This window comes from Eublepharis macularius, chromosome 19 (assembly GCF_028583425.1).
Source record: "Eublepharis macularius isolate TG4126 chromosome 19, MPM_Emac_v1.0, whole genome shotgun sequence".
Taxonomy (NCBI): Eukaryota; Metazoa; Chordata; class Lepidosauria; order Squamata; family Eublepharidae; genus Eublepharis; species Eublepharis macularius.
In genome coordinates this window covers 9928526-9945239 of record NC_072808.1, presented here as the reverse complement: position 1 = coordinate 9945239, position 16714 = coordinate 9928526, and the positions used below count along the sequence as shown (strand labels likewise).

Below are 16714 nucleotides of genomic sequence, written 5' to 3'. Positions count from 1 at the left end.
TGACAGTTCAGGAGTCTAGAACGACAGTGTGTGTGTGAGGGGGACATCTTACCTTATTCTGAACAGTTAACTTCTCCCCTTCCAGAATCTGTTTCACAATCTTGACCAACTGAAGTGGATCTCTCTGGAAAGTATTCTGTCACGAGAAAGAAGAACAGGAATGTTATTCGTGTTTATCTCTCAGCCTGCAGAGAAGTGACCCAACAGTTGCTCTCCCGGGAGATTGGCTAACACTGCCTTTGAGGAGCGGAGCCTGTGAAGGTAGAGGATTTTGAGGCCACTGGGGTGGGCCACACACCAGCCCCCAAATTCCAGAGCAAGTTTATACTATGAGCTGGGAGTGCCACACAAAAATACCCACTCTGGGCTGATGCAGAGGCTGGAGCCAGTCATAGTTCATTATGTAACACCGTGTCCCGGAAACTGACTCTAAAAAATAATCTACATATGAAGTAGGTTGAGGTGGTGGAATCTCAAGGTGGTTAAAATGGGTTGTATCATTTCCCACTATAGGTAGGCGACAGTTCTTTGAATGCTTCCCCCAAGTAACAAACAACTTTCTGCAAGGAGAAGACTAGCACAGCTGGTTCTAACCCTGCCCATCTCTGTGCCGTACTAGTTTTCTACTTACATGGTTTTCTTGGGAATGCATCCTGCAGCCAAAACCACACCATCTGTTCTAGCACCTAAACAGTCCGCCATCACCTTCTGTTGCATATGGAGGTCGGAGGACCCGTTTGCCTGGAACTGCAACCAGAGTACAGTCCATACCCGGAGGGGGTCTATCTGGACCTGGGATCTTCCCATTTCCACCAATAAGCCCTCCTCCCTCTGGAGGGAGATCACTCTGAGGGGATGTCCTGTATCTGAGCAATTTGTCAATCGGTTTAGTCATCAGGCCCATCTTGGGGAGGGGGAAATCCCAGCCCTTAAACCCAAGGAAAGGACATGCCCAGTTGTGTTACTGAATCACAAAGGAGTCCCACCCAAGCTAAACCTCCCTTCCTTTGCCCAACGTCATAAAAGGAGACAAGGACCTTCACAAGATAAAAGGGGAACCTGTCCTGATACAGCTAGTGTTCTTCACCAAGAAGTTAATGGAAGCACAGAACTCCAGCAATAAGCACAGAAAACACCGCGCTCAGCAGTAAGGCCGAAGGCGCCGCTGGTCCCGCCTTCCTGTTCAATCCATTTCGGTCCCCAGACGTACCTTTAAGTTAGCAATGAACTGAAGAAGACAGCCCGGTTGGCAGTTGTTGTTCAGTGACTCCTGCAGTCTCTCCACCATGGCAGAAAGCAGGCTGTTAGCCATGAAGGCAGAAAAAGAATCTGATCCGGTGATGAATTCCCTGAGGAGAACAAGAGGAGACACACACACACACACAGATGCAGAAGCTGAAATGGTTACAGTCAAAATTGAACCCATCCACCTCTTTAAAAACCTGGAATTGGTTGGCCCTGCCAAACTCACATATCACCCAGTGGATGTTATTGTTCTCAATCAACCAACAATAATAATACCTGTTATCTGGTGATGTCAAGAGGTGTGGCATATGCAAAAAAGTTATGCTAATGAGTTCCTCCAGCTCTTTTTCTACGAAATGACCCCTGGTCTTGCCTTTAGAATTATACTTGTCTTGCTGGATGAAGCCAAGCTTCCGTTGTGACCAACATTCTAGTGACAGAAGCCAGCAATGACGAACATTCATTGTGTAATGTCATCATTACAGATGAGTAGGGCCAGCAGGACACATAACAGTGCTTCCCTAACCCATGCACAGCCATCAGAATAACCCCTTTGCTTTCCCTCAGCTCGCTCCAGAACTGAGAGCCAAGCTACAAGTGACACCTGACACAGGTTGGACACTTGTCAGCTTCCTTCAAGTTTTGATGGGAAATGTAGGCATCCTGGTCTTGCAGCTGTAATGGAGAGCCAAACTGTAAAACCAGGATGCCTACATCTCCCATCAAAACTTGAGGGAAGGTGACAAGTGTCCAACCTGTGTAAGGCATCATTTGTAGCTTGGCTCTGAGTTCCATGTTACAATACATCTGTATTGCACGGTGCTTTCTTTGGAGACTGCATTTGCTCAGAGCTGCAGTCCACAGACACACCCAAAGAGATATTTCCAGATATGGAAATGCAAAGGAGTGTGAAACTGTCCCCATCTCACAGTCTCTTTGTGTAAGATAGATTTCTATTTTTACTGTTTTTAACTTTGTATTGTGACGGCCTTTGGCCATATACAATTAAACCTTCTTCTAGCAGTCTCTTTGCCCGCCTCTCATCCTAGCTGCTGGAGAAATAAATATGTTGCCCCACAGCAGATGGTAGCCAAAAAGCAGCATGCCACGAAGCTGGAATGGTAATTTTCTGTTTTGCAGCTGTGGAACTGTTAAAGTGACAGGTGAGATACCTGAGTCACCACCTGAAGCGTGATAGTAGTTTAGGACTGCCGTCAAACCAGGCCTTGGATCCTACTTAGGGAGGCAATTTTCATCCAGCTATTCCTGGGAGTCAGGAATCAACAAAATTTGCCCACCTCGCCCTTGTGCCCCAAGAAATTCCAGTGGGGTTGCAAGCCCCACAACTTCTTTTCCATTGGTATTTCTCCAGTTTATGAAGTGGAAATAAACAGCCTTACTAGAAAGCAGTCATACACCATGTACTGTAACCACAGCTTAGAAAGCCTCAGTATCTGTGTAGTCAGAACTATGTACTGTCCCTTTAACGATTGGTACTCATGGGAATTGTAGTCCCCCCCTCCAATATAGAAGTTTATTGTAGGCTTCCTGTGAAGGTGTTAAAGTTTTATGGTCCTCTTCCCCCCTTTGTTCGGACCCCTTCCCTCAAGGATGCAACAGTCATAATGAATTTACCGCTTGTCTACAACAAATCTGGACCAATAAAGATGTATCTTGCTTCTGAATGAACCATGTGTAGTTCACTGGCTCCAACTGTAAGTAAGGATTCCTTTATGATCTGGGTTGAGGAAGGCAGCGCGTTAAAGCTATCTGGAAGCCAGCATCTTTCCCAGCTGCTGCCAGAATACACCAGTATATATTACAAATAGCTGTGCTGGGTAGGATGAATGAAACCTGGCATGGTCAGAATTAATCTGGGCAAAACCAGAGCTGCCATTTTGGAATATTGACTCCCATGGCGCACCTGAGACTTACCACGGGTGATTCTCGAGCCAGTCTCCAAGGAAGTAACGCAGGCTGTGAGGAAACTCTTCGCAGTAGCCATTGAACTGCTCTGGAGGCAGGTCACAAACCATACTCCACAGGGACATCTTGGAATTGGTCATCCACAGATGTAGAAGGAGAAGTTGGCTGTTACAACACAGCAGAGAGAGGAAGTTATAGCATATTGGCCAACGTGTGGTTAGTGTTTACCACTCAGGGAGTGCCCACTTATAAACGTTCCCGCTTGCAACGGGCAACTCTCAATATTGTAAACATCAACATAATCTATGGTACTGTTTATAGAGAAAATTATAAGTCACAAAAAATGTGGACAAGACCCAGGCCTGGATTCTTAGATGTCACAGACACATCTCCTGTGATAGAATGTCTTTTCCAGGGCTTTTTTTCAGCTGGAATGCGGTGGAACGGAGTTCCGGAACCCCTTGAAAATGATAACATGGCTGGTGGCCCCGCCCCCTGATCTCCAGACCGCCGAGCAGCACGGAGGGCAATCTCAACTCCCCTCTGTCTGGAGATCAGGGGGCGGGGCCACCAGCCATGTGACCATATTCTCCGAGGGCAGCCTACTGAGTTCCACCACCTCTTTCCCCAGAAAAAAAGCCCAGGGCTTTTCTATTTGTGGAAGAGGGGGGAGGAGATTTCTGCCTATTTCTCCTGCTGCAAAATCCTGTTTTGCTCCCCACACTGTTCCTTTGAGTGCACTGGCTCGCAAGCACACAATTTCAGGGGGCACACAGTGATGGGGTGAGAGGGGAAGCTGTCTTCTCGAGCGCAGCTGAGCTCACACTGCTTACGATCCAAGCCCCAAAGTCTACTTTTATCAGATGTTGGGCAAGGCTATCAAAATTCTCAATCTTCACAGACCAAACATGATCCAGGCCACAGAGAGAGACAAACAATAGATAGATCCAAAGGAGTTAGCTGTGTTAAGTCTGGAGTGGCGTGGAGGGCAATCTAAACTCCCCTCTTTCTGGAGATCAGGGGGCGGGGCCACCAGCCATGTGACCATTTTCAAGAGTTTCCAGAACTCTGTTCCACCGCGTTCCAGCTGAAAAAAAAGCCCTGCATAAATGTAACCCTACAGATAATAGATCTCTGGAACCTCCTTCACCTTGGAGAGCCACTGTGGTACAGGAACTAGGACCGCCATTTCCCCTAGTTGAAGCAGTGGATCGCCTGCCTCCCTTTACTTGCCCTCACTCTAGCAAACAGCAGCAGATAAATGAGGAGGGGGAGACAGTCTCGCAATATCATTTCCTGCTGCACAACCAGAAATGATATCACCATGTTGCTGGACACTCTAGGATTCACCTGAAACGCTATGGTTCAACTATAGAGTTTTGACTGAATCCTAGAACATCAAGCAATGACATAACTTCCAGTTACATGGCCAGAAATGATGTCGTAGGATGCTGTTCTAGTAAGAGTCCTCCACTCATACTCTCCTGGGGGTTTCTATCAGCTGGGAGCCCAAAAACTGACTAGAATATTGGAAAAGTCACTGACAATTTTAAACAATGATTGCTTTGGAATTCAGCATAAGTCAATTTTTTCCACTAGAATATTTAACTGGGGCATAATGACAAGCTACCAGAATTTGCTGTCCCAAATGTGATAGTTAGCACTTCCTTGGCTTTAGAAGATTGCACCAATTCATGGAGGACAGATCTGTTCTTGGCTATTAGCCACGGTAGCTGTAATGTTCAGAGGGACCGTGCTACTGAATATAGCTGTTGTCTTCAAGCCCTGTGTGTTAACCTGTGCTTCCCAAGGGTATCCAGCTGACCGTTGCTTGAAACAGGATGCTAAACTAGATGACACCCTGGTCTGATCCTGCATAGCTACTCTTTTGTTCTTACAATCCAGCATTTTCTTTGTACCGTACAATTCTTTGATGCTTCCACAACAGGAAGGAAGGAAGAACCTCAAAATCATGTCTTAGAAAAATATACCACTAGATTCTACTCTTGCATAACCTGCATTAACTAATGTTGCTGCTGACACATCATTCAAGATTTCTTTCCTTAACAAATGATTCCTCTCGTCTCTCTTTTTGGTCCCCTCCTATTCAACTTTCTTTTTCTTCTCCTCTTGTACATTTCATGCTTAGACAAAAAATGAGTCCATAACACATTTCCTTGAAAGGTGCGGTGAACTTTCATTCTAGGCAAATATTTATACAGGATTTTGAAACATTATACACTGTACTTGACAACCGCTGAATTTTAAACTCCACAACCCAGATCAAGTGTACTTAAGTTATTTGATTTTGGTGGAGTGTGGCCAGTATTTAAGAATATAGATATAAACAGAAGCGGCTAGCAGAAGTATCCAAATTAGCGGCAATGAATCAGTTGGCCCCATGTGTTAATCAACACTCTCTGTTGGTTTGTTTTCTCCCATATCTCTAACACTGCTTCCTTTGGTCCTTCACAATCTATTTGATAGGTATATCAGTCTGCTAATGGAACACTGGGTCAGTATCCAGCCCTAGCCCCACAATTAATAACAACAGAAGAGCTCAGCCAAATTAAGCCAAAGGTCCATCCGGTGTGGCATTCCTCAGCAGAAGTTTCTGGGAAGTTCACAGGCAGGACATGAGAACAATAGGCTATTAAGGAGTAAATGGATGCCGCCTTCAGCAATCTGGTTGGTGAAAATGACGGGCATCCCCCGTGCAGCATCCTTTATATGACAACAGGGACACATTTGGATGTCTGTGAGATGTTGGACGGTATAAACCTCCATGAATGTATCTCCCGTTTTTAAAAAACACAACATACTAAACCATGGATAAATTATAGTAAACACATGCTTCTGTAGCATAGTGGTTAAGTGGTCTGGCTGTGAATCGGCACTCTGCTGGTTTGAATCCCACTACTGCCATGAGCTCAGTAGGTGGCCTTGGGTCAGCCCCTTCTCTCAGCCCCAGCTCCCCAGCTGTATTGTAGGGATAATATTAACACTAAGTTGTTTACCGCTCTGGGTAGGGCACTAATCTGTCTAGAAGAGCGGTATATAAGCACAGTTGTTATGATTATGATTATGATTATGATTATGATTATGATTATGATTATGATTATGATTATGATTATGATTATGATTATGATTATGATTATTACATGACCTCTGTTCACAAGTTACACTAAATGCACATACAATCCGAGTCCAACGCACACTTAATTTTTCTTTGTGTGAGCATCAAGTAATTCTTACATCACATTCAACACATGTACAGCTGAATGTGCAATTTCAACCCCATATTTATCCAGGCACCCTGACCTGGATAGCCCAGGAGAACCTGACCTCAGCAGATCTCGGAAGCTAAGCAGGGTCGGCCTTGGTTAGTAATTGGATGGGAGACCTCTAACGCAGACCAGGTTTGCAGAGGCAGGCAATAGCAAACCACCTCTGTTTGTCTCTTGCCATGAAAACCCCACTAGGGGTAGTCATATAAGTCAACTATGACTTGAGGGCAGGATTTTCATTTTCATTTATCCAGGCAGCAATCCCCGGTTTTATTTGAAAAGTTTATGTAGCACTTTACAGATGTCATGCTGACATTCTGTTTAAGTGAAGTGGAAGCCATGTATATCAAGAGTCCATGAGTCCCCATGATGAACCCAATTCACACAATTGCTATACAGAGTCAACTGGGAACCCCCTGTCTGGGGGATACAGCGGCCACCAGGGAAATGGATTTTCCCTCAACCACCAACCACGTGTCCTTGTGGCTCCTGCTTTGGTACCAAAAAAAAACACAATACAGGTCATATGACACCAAAATATTGAAATTAACATTTAGTTTTGCAGAAGTCAGCCAAAGCCCGTTTCGGTTGTGTCGCACGACTTTGGCTGACTTCCGCAAAATGGGGGTTGACTTTGTAGTTCTTTACTGCGTTCTGGAGAGAACACAGTTACAAGCTACAAATTCGACCCTCATTATTCATATGAAGAAACATCTCCATTTCCAATGCTATGGGATCATAATCCGTAATACAACTTCTGGCTGTTCAAATTAAAAAGATGACGTAAAAATGAGAGAGCACAACATGGTTGACCTCCTTTGAGATTTCACAGGAGGAAGGAATGACTGTACCTAGCAGATGAGAGGTATATTACTAAATGCATTGTCAAAAGAGCACTGTAGACTGTTTCAAACTTTTAAATATCTGAGCATGCCTGCAAGTTCAGGCTTATTAGGTTGCTGCTGTAGCTTGGGAAACTCCTGGAGACATGAGAGGAGGGTTCTTGGGGAAGGTGAAGTTTGGTAAGGAGCAGAAACTCAGCCGAGATGTGATGCTATACAATCTGACTTCTGAAACTGCCATTTTCTCCAGAGGAATTGATCTTTCTAGTCCGCAGAGCGGCTGGAACTCCAGAACTTCACGTGCTATGGTGGATCCAACCATCTTCCAAGTAGCCTTCCTCCAATTTAATTGCCTCTTCCTTAAGACTGGAGAAAGGCTCCTTAAAGTGGACGAACACATGAGCCAAAATGAAAGATGGGGTTTTAAAGGTTTCAGTTAATAAATAAATGTTTGCATGGTAGAGTGGTAGGACAGGAGTAGGATCCGCCCTGCCGTTTGGAGTTTGGCAAATCTAGTCTTGCAGCTATCACTTCATTCAATAATGCAACTTTACAAAAATGTCCATTAAAGTTGGTAGTGGTGGAAAGTGCCATCAAGCCATAGATGACTTACGGCACCCCCTACTGGGGTTTTCAAGGCAAGAGACTAACAGAGGTGGTTTGCCATTTCCTGTCTCTGCAACTCTCATTTTCTTCAGAGGTCTCCCATCCAAATACTAACCAAGGCTGACCCTGCTTAGCTTCTGACATCTGATGAGACCATACTAGTCTGTCTATCAAGGTCAGGGTCCAAAAGGGTTACTGGCCCTGAAAAAGGCCGAATGCAGCACTGACTCATACATATGCTAGCCACTTATGGCACACCAAGGGACAGAGGGCCAAGCTACACATGACGAATGACACTTGAACGGCAAGTGTATTTCTCCCTGTTCACTTGCCCTCCACTCAATCCACTTGCCATTCAAGTGTCATTCGTCATGTGTAGCTTGGCCCTCAAAGGAAAAAAATAACCTCTAGTGTCCCTATTTTAAAAAGTTTCCTTGCCTGGTCGCCTAGCGGAAATTCTAGATTTTCCACAGCGAATAAGGTGAATAACTATTTATCATAATAAAACAAGGCTAGATACTTAAACACTGTGGGCCAAAGTACACATTCATGTTGTTAATAAGTTCCCCGACCCAATTCGTGTTCCCTGCAGGGGATGGCTTCTAAAAGAAACAAAAGTCCAAATGGGCTCAGAATGCCACCAGACTTCCTTCTCCCATCCCCATACAAAAACAGTGCTGGGGGACGGAGAGGAATTATTTCCCCAGTTTTGCTGCTTCAGGTGTGCAAATACTTCAGGTGTGCAAATATGTAGCCCTCGTTAAAAACACAAATGTGTTGTTTTCTCGTGCTTTCCTAAATGTTTTCCCACATGGGAGTTCTTTCAAATGTGTCCGAAACGTCTACAAATCTCCCTCAAGGTATCCTCTGTAGTTAAAAAAGGGCCTGGATCCAATTCACATTGTATATTCTGCACGTTACAAGGGTTTCTGTTGAAAAATGGATCCAGAGGAGGTAGCCGTGTTAGTCTGTAGTAGCAAAATCAAAAAGAGTCCAGTAGCACCTTTAAAACTAACCAATTTTATTGTAGCATAAGCTTTCGAGAATCACAGCTCTCTTCGTCAGATGCATGGAGAGCAGAAAGAACCTGTTTACATCTCCATATCAAAGGAGTTGTTTACATCCCTCCTCTCCTCCTCCCCTCCCCTCTCCTCCTCTATATTTGACCAGTTTCTTTCTGCCCTCCATGCATCTGATGAAGAGAACTGTGATTCTCGAAAGCTTATGCTACAATAAAATTGGTTAGTCTTAAAGGTGCTGCTGGACTCTTTTTGATTTTGTTGAAAAATGTGGAGCCTGTTTCCCTCTACTGCCAATCCTTAAGGTGGTGCAGACCTCCTTAAAACAGAGAGGGGCGAAGAAAGGGAAGTGTATGAAGCCAGGAAAGGGCAAAAAACTAGAAAACCACAGAAAGAGGAAGTGGGAACCCACCTGTGATTGACGGAGGGGGAGGAGGGAAGAGAATACCAACCATACAGAAAGGAGAGAGAGACAAAACATCTCGGGTTGCCAAGTCAACAACCAAGTCAGAGATGTTCACAGGGAATTGATGGGCTTGGGACACTAACCACAGTGTACGGTGCAGGCATGCGCAAAATAACTTTGAGGATCAAACTTAGCATCACTCCGCAACACAGCATGCTTTCAGGCCAACCAAAGAAAGAAAAATGTGGGGAAGAGTGTTTTAACTCTTTTGCAGCCTGCCTTGAAACCTCCACTGTGCAAGCTACTTTTAACACCTTGGGACCCACACATCCCTCACAAGGAGTTTTGGGGCAAACAAGCTGCTAGGGGAAGAATTAAGCACTCATTTCTCTTCCTCGTTCCAAGTACCCCTTCCCAAGGGAGCTCTACAACCAAGGAAGTGCCATAGGGCTAAACATTATACACTGATGCAGAAGAACCTTTATTTGGGTTAAAGTCACTTAAAGCTAATTCATTCCTGTTGCTTTTCTGGAATAGGCACTCTGTATTTAACTGAAAGCTTAGATTTTATTCCCAGGTGTGCCATCAAGAAAAAGAGCATGGGTTACCTTACATTTGAAACATTAAAAAAAAAATTGATGTATTGTCAAAGGCTTTCACGGCCGGAGAACGATGGCTGTTGTGGGTTTTCCGGGCTGTATTGCCGTGGTCTTGGCATTGTAGTTCCTGACGTTTCGCCAGCAGCTGTGGCTGGCATCTTCATAGGTGTAGCACCAAAAGACAGAGATCTCTCAGTCAGAGAGATCACTGAGAGATCTCTGTCTTTTGGTGCTACACCTCTGAAGATGCCAGCCACAGCTGCTGGCGAAACGTCAGGAACTACAATGCCAAGACCACGGCGATACAGCCCGGAAAACCCACAACAGCCAAAAAAAAAAATTGTTTCTCTGTGTGAACAATCTTTTCATGGGGGGGGGGGGCGGGCGTTATCTTACTTTCAGGGTGGTCTTCCTTAGAGGTAAATTGGGGGGAGGAACATTGCTTGCAATGCAGAACCAGTGTTTATTCTGCAGTCAGCAGAATAAACTTTAAAAGTTTGCATGTGAAATAACAGTGCAAATACACATCTTCTGGAAATGGGTGAGCCGGAAAGATCACTCCAGGATTGGATGAGAAAACTGATGAGAAAACCGATGAGAAATCCAAACCATTTCCTTACGGACGTCAGACTTTAAATATGCACAGCTTTTTTAGGGAAGTTCTCAAAGTATTCTTGCAAAACATCGTGCCCTGGATTTTCACTTTACTTAGAAGAGAGCTTCTGGTAGGCGAGAGAGACTTTTTTTCTGTATTCAAATTAAAGGCACGTGTGTGTCTTCACTCTATCGTGTGTTTTTAGAGTTGCCAGGTCCAGGTTGGGAAATTCCTGGACTGTCGGGGGATGGAGCCTGAAGAAGGCACAGTATGGGGAGGGGAGAGACCTCAGCAGAGTATGATGTCATAGAGTTCACCCCTCAAAGTAGCCATTTTCTCCAGGAGAACTGATCTCTGTAACCTGGAGATCAGTTGTAATTCCGGGAGATCTCCAGCCATCACCTGGAGACTGGCAACCCTGTGTGCATTTAACTGTTCGGTAAGCCAGCCCTCTGTATAACCCTGGCAGCTAGTTAAAAAAACTAGGCGAGCAGAATAGTAAAAATTCTCTTTTCTCAGTTCAATGATTACAAAAGCTAAACTAAAAAATTCCATCATCTCCGGATGGGCCCTGTATCTCTCCACCCCATATGCACAGGAGGAAAAGCCATTGGGGGTAGAAGAGGGGCCAGAATTTAAAGTGGGGGGTGATTATCAATGGGGGAAAAGCAGAAAAAATCAAGCATATTATGCCCACCCCCCAGTTCCTCTGTTCGCCTCCTGCATCTATTTTTTATTTAAAAATACGTACAGGAACTGCTTATGTATCACCTGTGAAAGGTTTATATTGGCCCATAGACTCAGATTTTCCAAAAAGTTACATGTATACCACAAGAAGATTTGACTTTAGTAAATAAACATCTGTAATCTATTAGCCTAATTAGAATTCACTGTTCATCTATAAACATAAATAAATGCAGCCTTTTATATTACTGTTCGATAGCTCTTAGTTACAACTCTATCGTAGCGCTAACGATATTCTGCATTAAACTGAGTACGTGCCCCAGTCCCAGCCAAGCTGTCCCGAGGTTAACTCTCAAACAATCCTGAGGGAATTTATCTCAACTAGTTAAAGTAAGCCTGAAGAGAGACGGGATTTTTCCCATCTCTATGCTATTCTTAGAAAGTCTTTCCAAAACATTCAGACAAAAGTGACTAGCAGCCACTCCTCCACTTACTATTAAAACTATGCTTCAAAAGCGGTGGTTGCTATGATGGTTACCATCACAGAAAACGATGTCGTTAATCTGTCAAACATGCTAACAAGGAAGAAAATAAACTTTAAGTGTATCTTGGTGTGACGTTTTGCTTAGTTCTGAGTCCTCCCTGTTATGGTTTGCTTAGACTGATAACCTTTTTAAACCTTTATACGTAGGGATCCCAGGTGCCCATCACTGGCAAGCAATCTCCCTTTGGTTTGCCTGATTGCCCACCGGCAACTGGAAGGTTTCAGGCTCCTGGCAATCGCTTGCCACCAGCAGGCACCCGGGGAATACGTGCAGCGCACATGCTCCCAGCAGATACGATGACGTCACTTCCAAAAGTGATATTATCATGTTGGTACTGGGAGCGCCCTTGTGATTCACGCATACATGATGAGTAAATCCCAGTAAGTACTGGGTGCCCCCCCAGAAGAGTATAGGGACCTGGTAACCTTTGCCTTTTCTTCTTTAATCCAGCCCCTCCTTAATTTCTCATAGATCCAGAAGAGTTAGCCGTGTTAGTCTGTAGTAGCAAAATCAAAAAGAGTCCAGTAGCACCTTTAAGACTAACCAACTTTATTGTAGCATAAGCTTTCGAGAATCACAGTTCTCTTCGTCAGATACATGGAGGGCATCTGACCTCCATGCATCTGACGAAGAGAACTGTGATTCTCGAAAGCTTATGCTACAATAAAGTTGGTTAGTCTTAAAGGTGCTACTGGACTCTTTTTGATTTTGCTTAATTTCTCAGAACTTAACAAGAATAACCTCTCTCAGGCTGCGTAACAAAAATGTGCTCAGCTCCTGCTGTTTTACTTCCAGTCAGAACCATCCATGTGATACATATTTATTTTCTTTGCTTCCCACGCTTCGCTGGCTTGAACTCAGGACAGCTTATATTGAATGTGGCAACTTATATGAGCTTTATTTTCCCGCCAAGTAAGCGACATTTGTGTCCTAGCAACCATCTTGTCCTGACCACCTCGAGTCCACGGATGTGAAAAACATTTCTGGAATCTCCGGGTAGGATATCTTTGTGTACACATTCCCTGCTCAGCACCCCATACCAGAGGCAAATTGGCCATTAAAGCTACCGGGGAAAGACCCAGCGGGCTGATTGCTTGGGAAGCTGCCCCCAAGCGAGAGAGGGCAGTCTTCCCATGTGGGACAGGGTGGTAGGCGTTGACTGCTGTGAGCCAGCAACCCATGTGGCCTGAGCCCTATACAAGGAGCGAAAGGAGGTGTGTGGCCAGCTCAAGCCCTGTGCCAGGTGAGGAAAGCAGCACTCTGGTGTGGCAAAGGGGGTGATTCCCAGCCAGTCTGCGGGTGCTATGGAACTGGTGGGGCAGGCTCTTTGTCCCTCCATCCTTTGGCGGGGTTGGCCCAGGGGAAGGGGGCCTTTCCATGGCCAGTTTTATCCTCCCAGTCCACCCCTGCATAGATCGAGTCAGATCTATCAAGTTCAGTTTTGTCTAATTTGACCGGCAGTGGCTCTCCGGGGTTTCCGACCTAGATCATTCACACTGCTGACTATTTTTTATCCTTTTAACTGTCGATGCTGGGGGTCGAACCTGGCACCTTCTGCATGCAAAGCAGATACTCTGCCACTGAGCCCCAGCCCCAGCCCAAGGTTGAGCAATAAGGGCAAACTTATGAAGTGTCAGCGATGGTGGGGTGGTAGCAATAGCTGCAGGTTAAACCTCTCAGCCGATGATTCAAAATACCATTCAACATCTCTGAAAAAGGACTGCTACCCACTGCCTGATCAGTGTTGCATTCTGCACGTATCTGCCTCCATCATTCACACCCCCAACAAACTACCAACCTAGCCCAGCATAGAGGAGCAGGCAGCCTAGGAATTAATACAAAATACTAGCACTGGTCACTGCACAGTATCTGAGGTAGCTGCTTCAGGCAGCAGAATTTGAGCTCCACGTGCCAGTGCGGTGCAATGGCTAAGTGTCAGACTAGGATCTGAGAGACCTAGGTTCGAATCCCCACTTTGCCATGGAATCTTGCTGGGCACTCTCTGAGCCAAACTACAAGTGATGCTTGACACAGATTGGACACTTGTCAGCTTCCCTCAAGTTTTGATGGAAAATGTAGGCCGCTTGGTGGAATGTTGGACAAGTGACAGTTGAAAAGTCAAGCTGCAAGACCAGGATGCTTACATTTCCCATCAAAACTTGAGGGAAGCTGACAAGTGTCCAATCTGTGTCAAGTATCACAATTCCTCTCTGTCGGGAGATCAGGGGGCGGGGCCACCAGCCATGTGACCATTTTCAAGAGGTGCCGGAACTCCATTCCACCGTGTTCCCGCTGAAAAAAAAGCCCTGCTTTCACTTAAACTGAAAAGGAAGATAGCTCCCACACTGTGGGGCCCACCACAGCAAAAACGGCCTAGTGACTTGAAAACATAACCTCTCAACAGTCCGGGTAGGGTACAAGATCTTCAGCCAGAGGCCTCAGTAATTTTCTCTCCTTGGACTTCCTCTTTATAGAAGGGAAAAATCTGAACTAGAAGGCTGCTACTTATGAAATTTTGGAGACCATCCAGAGTAACACGGAGTTTCGGTTTACTCTAAGTCATAAGGAAAACAGTCAACAACATCCAGCCGTGGGAGAAGATAAGGTCTGTTACGCATTAGACGCTAGTAAATTTCTGAAGCAGGGTGAAAAGTCACCTCCTTTCTTCCAGAAAAAAAAAATCCAAGCCACTAGACAGCTTCCCAGTAGCTACAGCTGCTCTACGCCCCTTCTCCTCGAGCGAGGAGCAAATATGGCAAAATATATTTATTTTATTTATTTTATATTTCAATTTATATACCGCCCATCCCCAGGGGCTCTGGGCGGTGAACAGTTAAAATCGATAAAAACAAGAACTAAAATCAATATACAAACAATAAAACAAATGAACAAAGTGCAGTGGTGGGGAGAACCCTCCCCCACCCCAAAGGTGCTGGTGCTCTCTAAATTACAGTGAGGTAGGGTTGCCAGCCTCCAGGTAGTGGCTGGAGACCTCCTGGGATTACAACTGGTCTCCAGGCCACAGAGATCAGTTCACCTGGAGAAAGTGGCTACTTTGGGGGGTGGACTCTATGGAGTTATGCCATGCCAAGGTCCTTTCCCTCCCCCAAACTCCACTTTCTCCAGGTTTCACCTCCTGGATCTCCAGGAATTTCCCAACTTGGAGCTGGCAACCCCACAGTGAGGGGATGCTTATCTCACTACGTTTCTACTCTATTAGCTGGAGCCAACCAACCACCTTCTCTGCTAGCAAAAAATGAACAGGGGTTATGCTAGGAATCACCTGCATGGACAAAAGCCACAGGGGATGGAGACTGCGCAAAGCGGGTGGAGAGTGTGAAAAAAGCCAGCTGGATCCAACCTCATACTTTTCTCCAGACGTTCTCCCAGTTATAAAAGACAAGAGGGAAATCCGCGGGGACTTGCAGGAAAAGGGATTTCCCATTTCCTCTTGCTAGCCCCCCCTTTTCCTACCCTTCTGTCTCCAGCTCCATTTCTCGCACCTCCACGCTCAAAAAACACGGAATATGCCACCTAACTCATAAAAAAAGCACGGCACAGCAAAGAAGAGATCAAAAGTTGACAGCTAGGGTGGTGTGATGGTTAGGACTAGGATCCAGGCGTCGAGCCAGCTCCAAATCTCTGCACAACCATGACAGCTCACGGGCTGACCCTGGGATCCGAAGTATCCTACTACGGTTCCCATTTCCACTCGGTGGGAGCAGGGAATCCCCCACCCTCTTCTTTTGCCCTCCACCACTGCTTACCTGTCCAGCCCGGTGCGGGGGGGCAGGGGGAGGCAGGGAACAGGCTTCCTGAGCATGCTCCCAGGGCCAGTGTGACAACGTCACCGATGTCATCATGTCACCCTAAGAGCATTACCATTTGGGGCTTAAATTGGCCTGCTGCAAAGCGCACATGCACTCCCCGCCTTGCGTGATCACATAGGGATGCCAGACCGCTGGTGGGGGTGGGGGATCCCCCGCCCCCAACCCCCGCCCCTACTTACCTGGCCAGCAGGGGGGCGCACACCTTCCTGGTGCATCAGCCACCAGGATCGGGCCCGTTTTGGCCCGGGTTGGGGCCGCTGCAGAGCGCAGGAGCGCTCCTGCGCTCTGCAGCAGCCCAAAACAGGCCTGATCCATGCCAAAATGGGCCCATTTCAGGTGCTGCGGAGTGCACTCCTGCACTCTGCAGTGCCTCAAAACGAGCCTGATCCGCGGGCGCATTTTGGGCTGCTGTGGAGGGCAGAAGCGTTCCTGCACTCTGCAGCGGCCCCCAACCCAAGCCCCTGCTGAGTGTGGGCATGCTCCAGGGCTGCGTGATGACGTCACTTCCCGGAAGTGACAGCATCACGCTTGCGGGAGCGCGCTCCCCCCCTGCTCAAAGGTAAGAGCTAGGGCCCAATCCCCCGCTGGGAGATTGAGGGGCCTGGCAACCCTACGATGACATCAAGTGATGTCATCGTGCAAGGCGGGGAGCATGCACGTGCGTGAGGAGCACGCCAGAAACACACAGAAGGGAAGTGCCAAGTGCCCCCCGGTGCCAGGAGGGAAAGGGAACCTGGCAACCTTATATCCGATATATGCCCGCAACATTGATTTCCTGAAACAACACGAAAGGACTAATGGGCCAGGAGCAAGGAAACAGATGAGAAGAAGTTCAAAAGCACATTAATTTTTGGACTGCTGTGACTTAAAAGAACTATCTGGAAAACTGTTCTTTATCCAACAGCTGCTTCTATCATCTGGATGTAACCCTTTGGGAATGCTGTACCGCACCCATCAAAAGCTGCAATCATGTCCAAAAAAGAACGATGCAAATCGAAGGGCCCTGCAAGCCACTAAAGCATAAAGCTCAGCAGTCGCAACCAGGTTCTCCAATCCTTAATTCTCTCTGTAGACCACAACTTGCTGCCTCTTTCCTTTCTCTGCATTTATACCCTGCCTTTCTCCCCAGT

At 46.3% G+C, this 16714-nt stretch overlaps 1 protein-coding gene across 2 annotated transcripts in view; it reads right to left on the bottom strand.

The window, feature by feature from the left end:
* The window catches only part of STAT6 (signal transducer and activator of transcription 6), a 76288-nt gene that overhangs the window by 50571 nt on the left and 9003 nt on the right, over window positions 1-16714 (bottom strand). For both annotated transcript variants that reach the window (XM_055003199.1, XM_055003200.1), the window contains exons 2-4: window positions 3181-3336; window positions 1211-1349; window positions 53-136 (exon numbers count right to left, since the gene is read on the bottom strand). In XM_055003199.1, the coding sequence (XP_054859174.1) occupies window positions 53-136; window positions 1211-1349; window positions 3181-3311 (354 nt within the window). In that variant the 5' untranslated portion in view covers window positions 3312-3336. The remainder of the gene's footprint in view (window positions 1-52; window positions 137-1210; window positions 1350-3180; window positions 3337-16714) is intronic.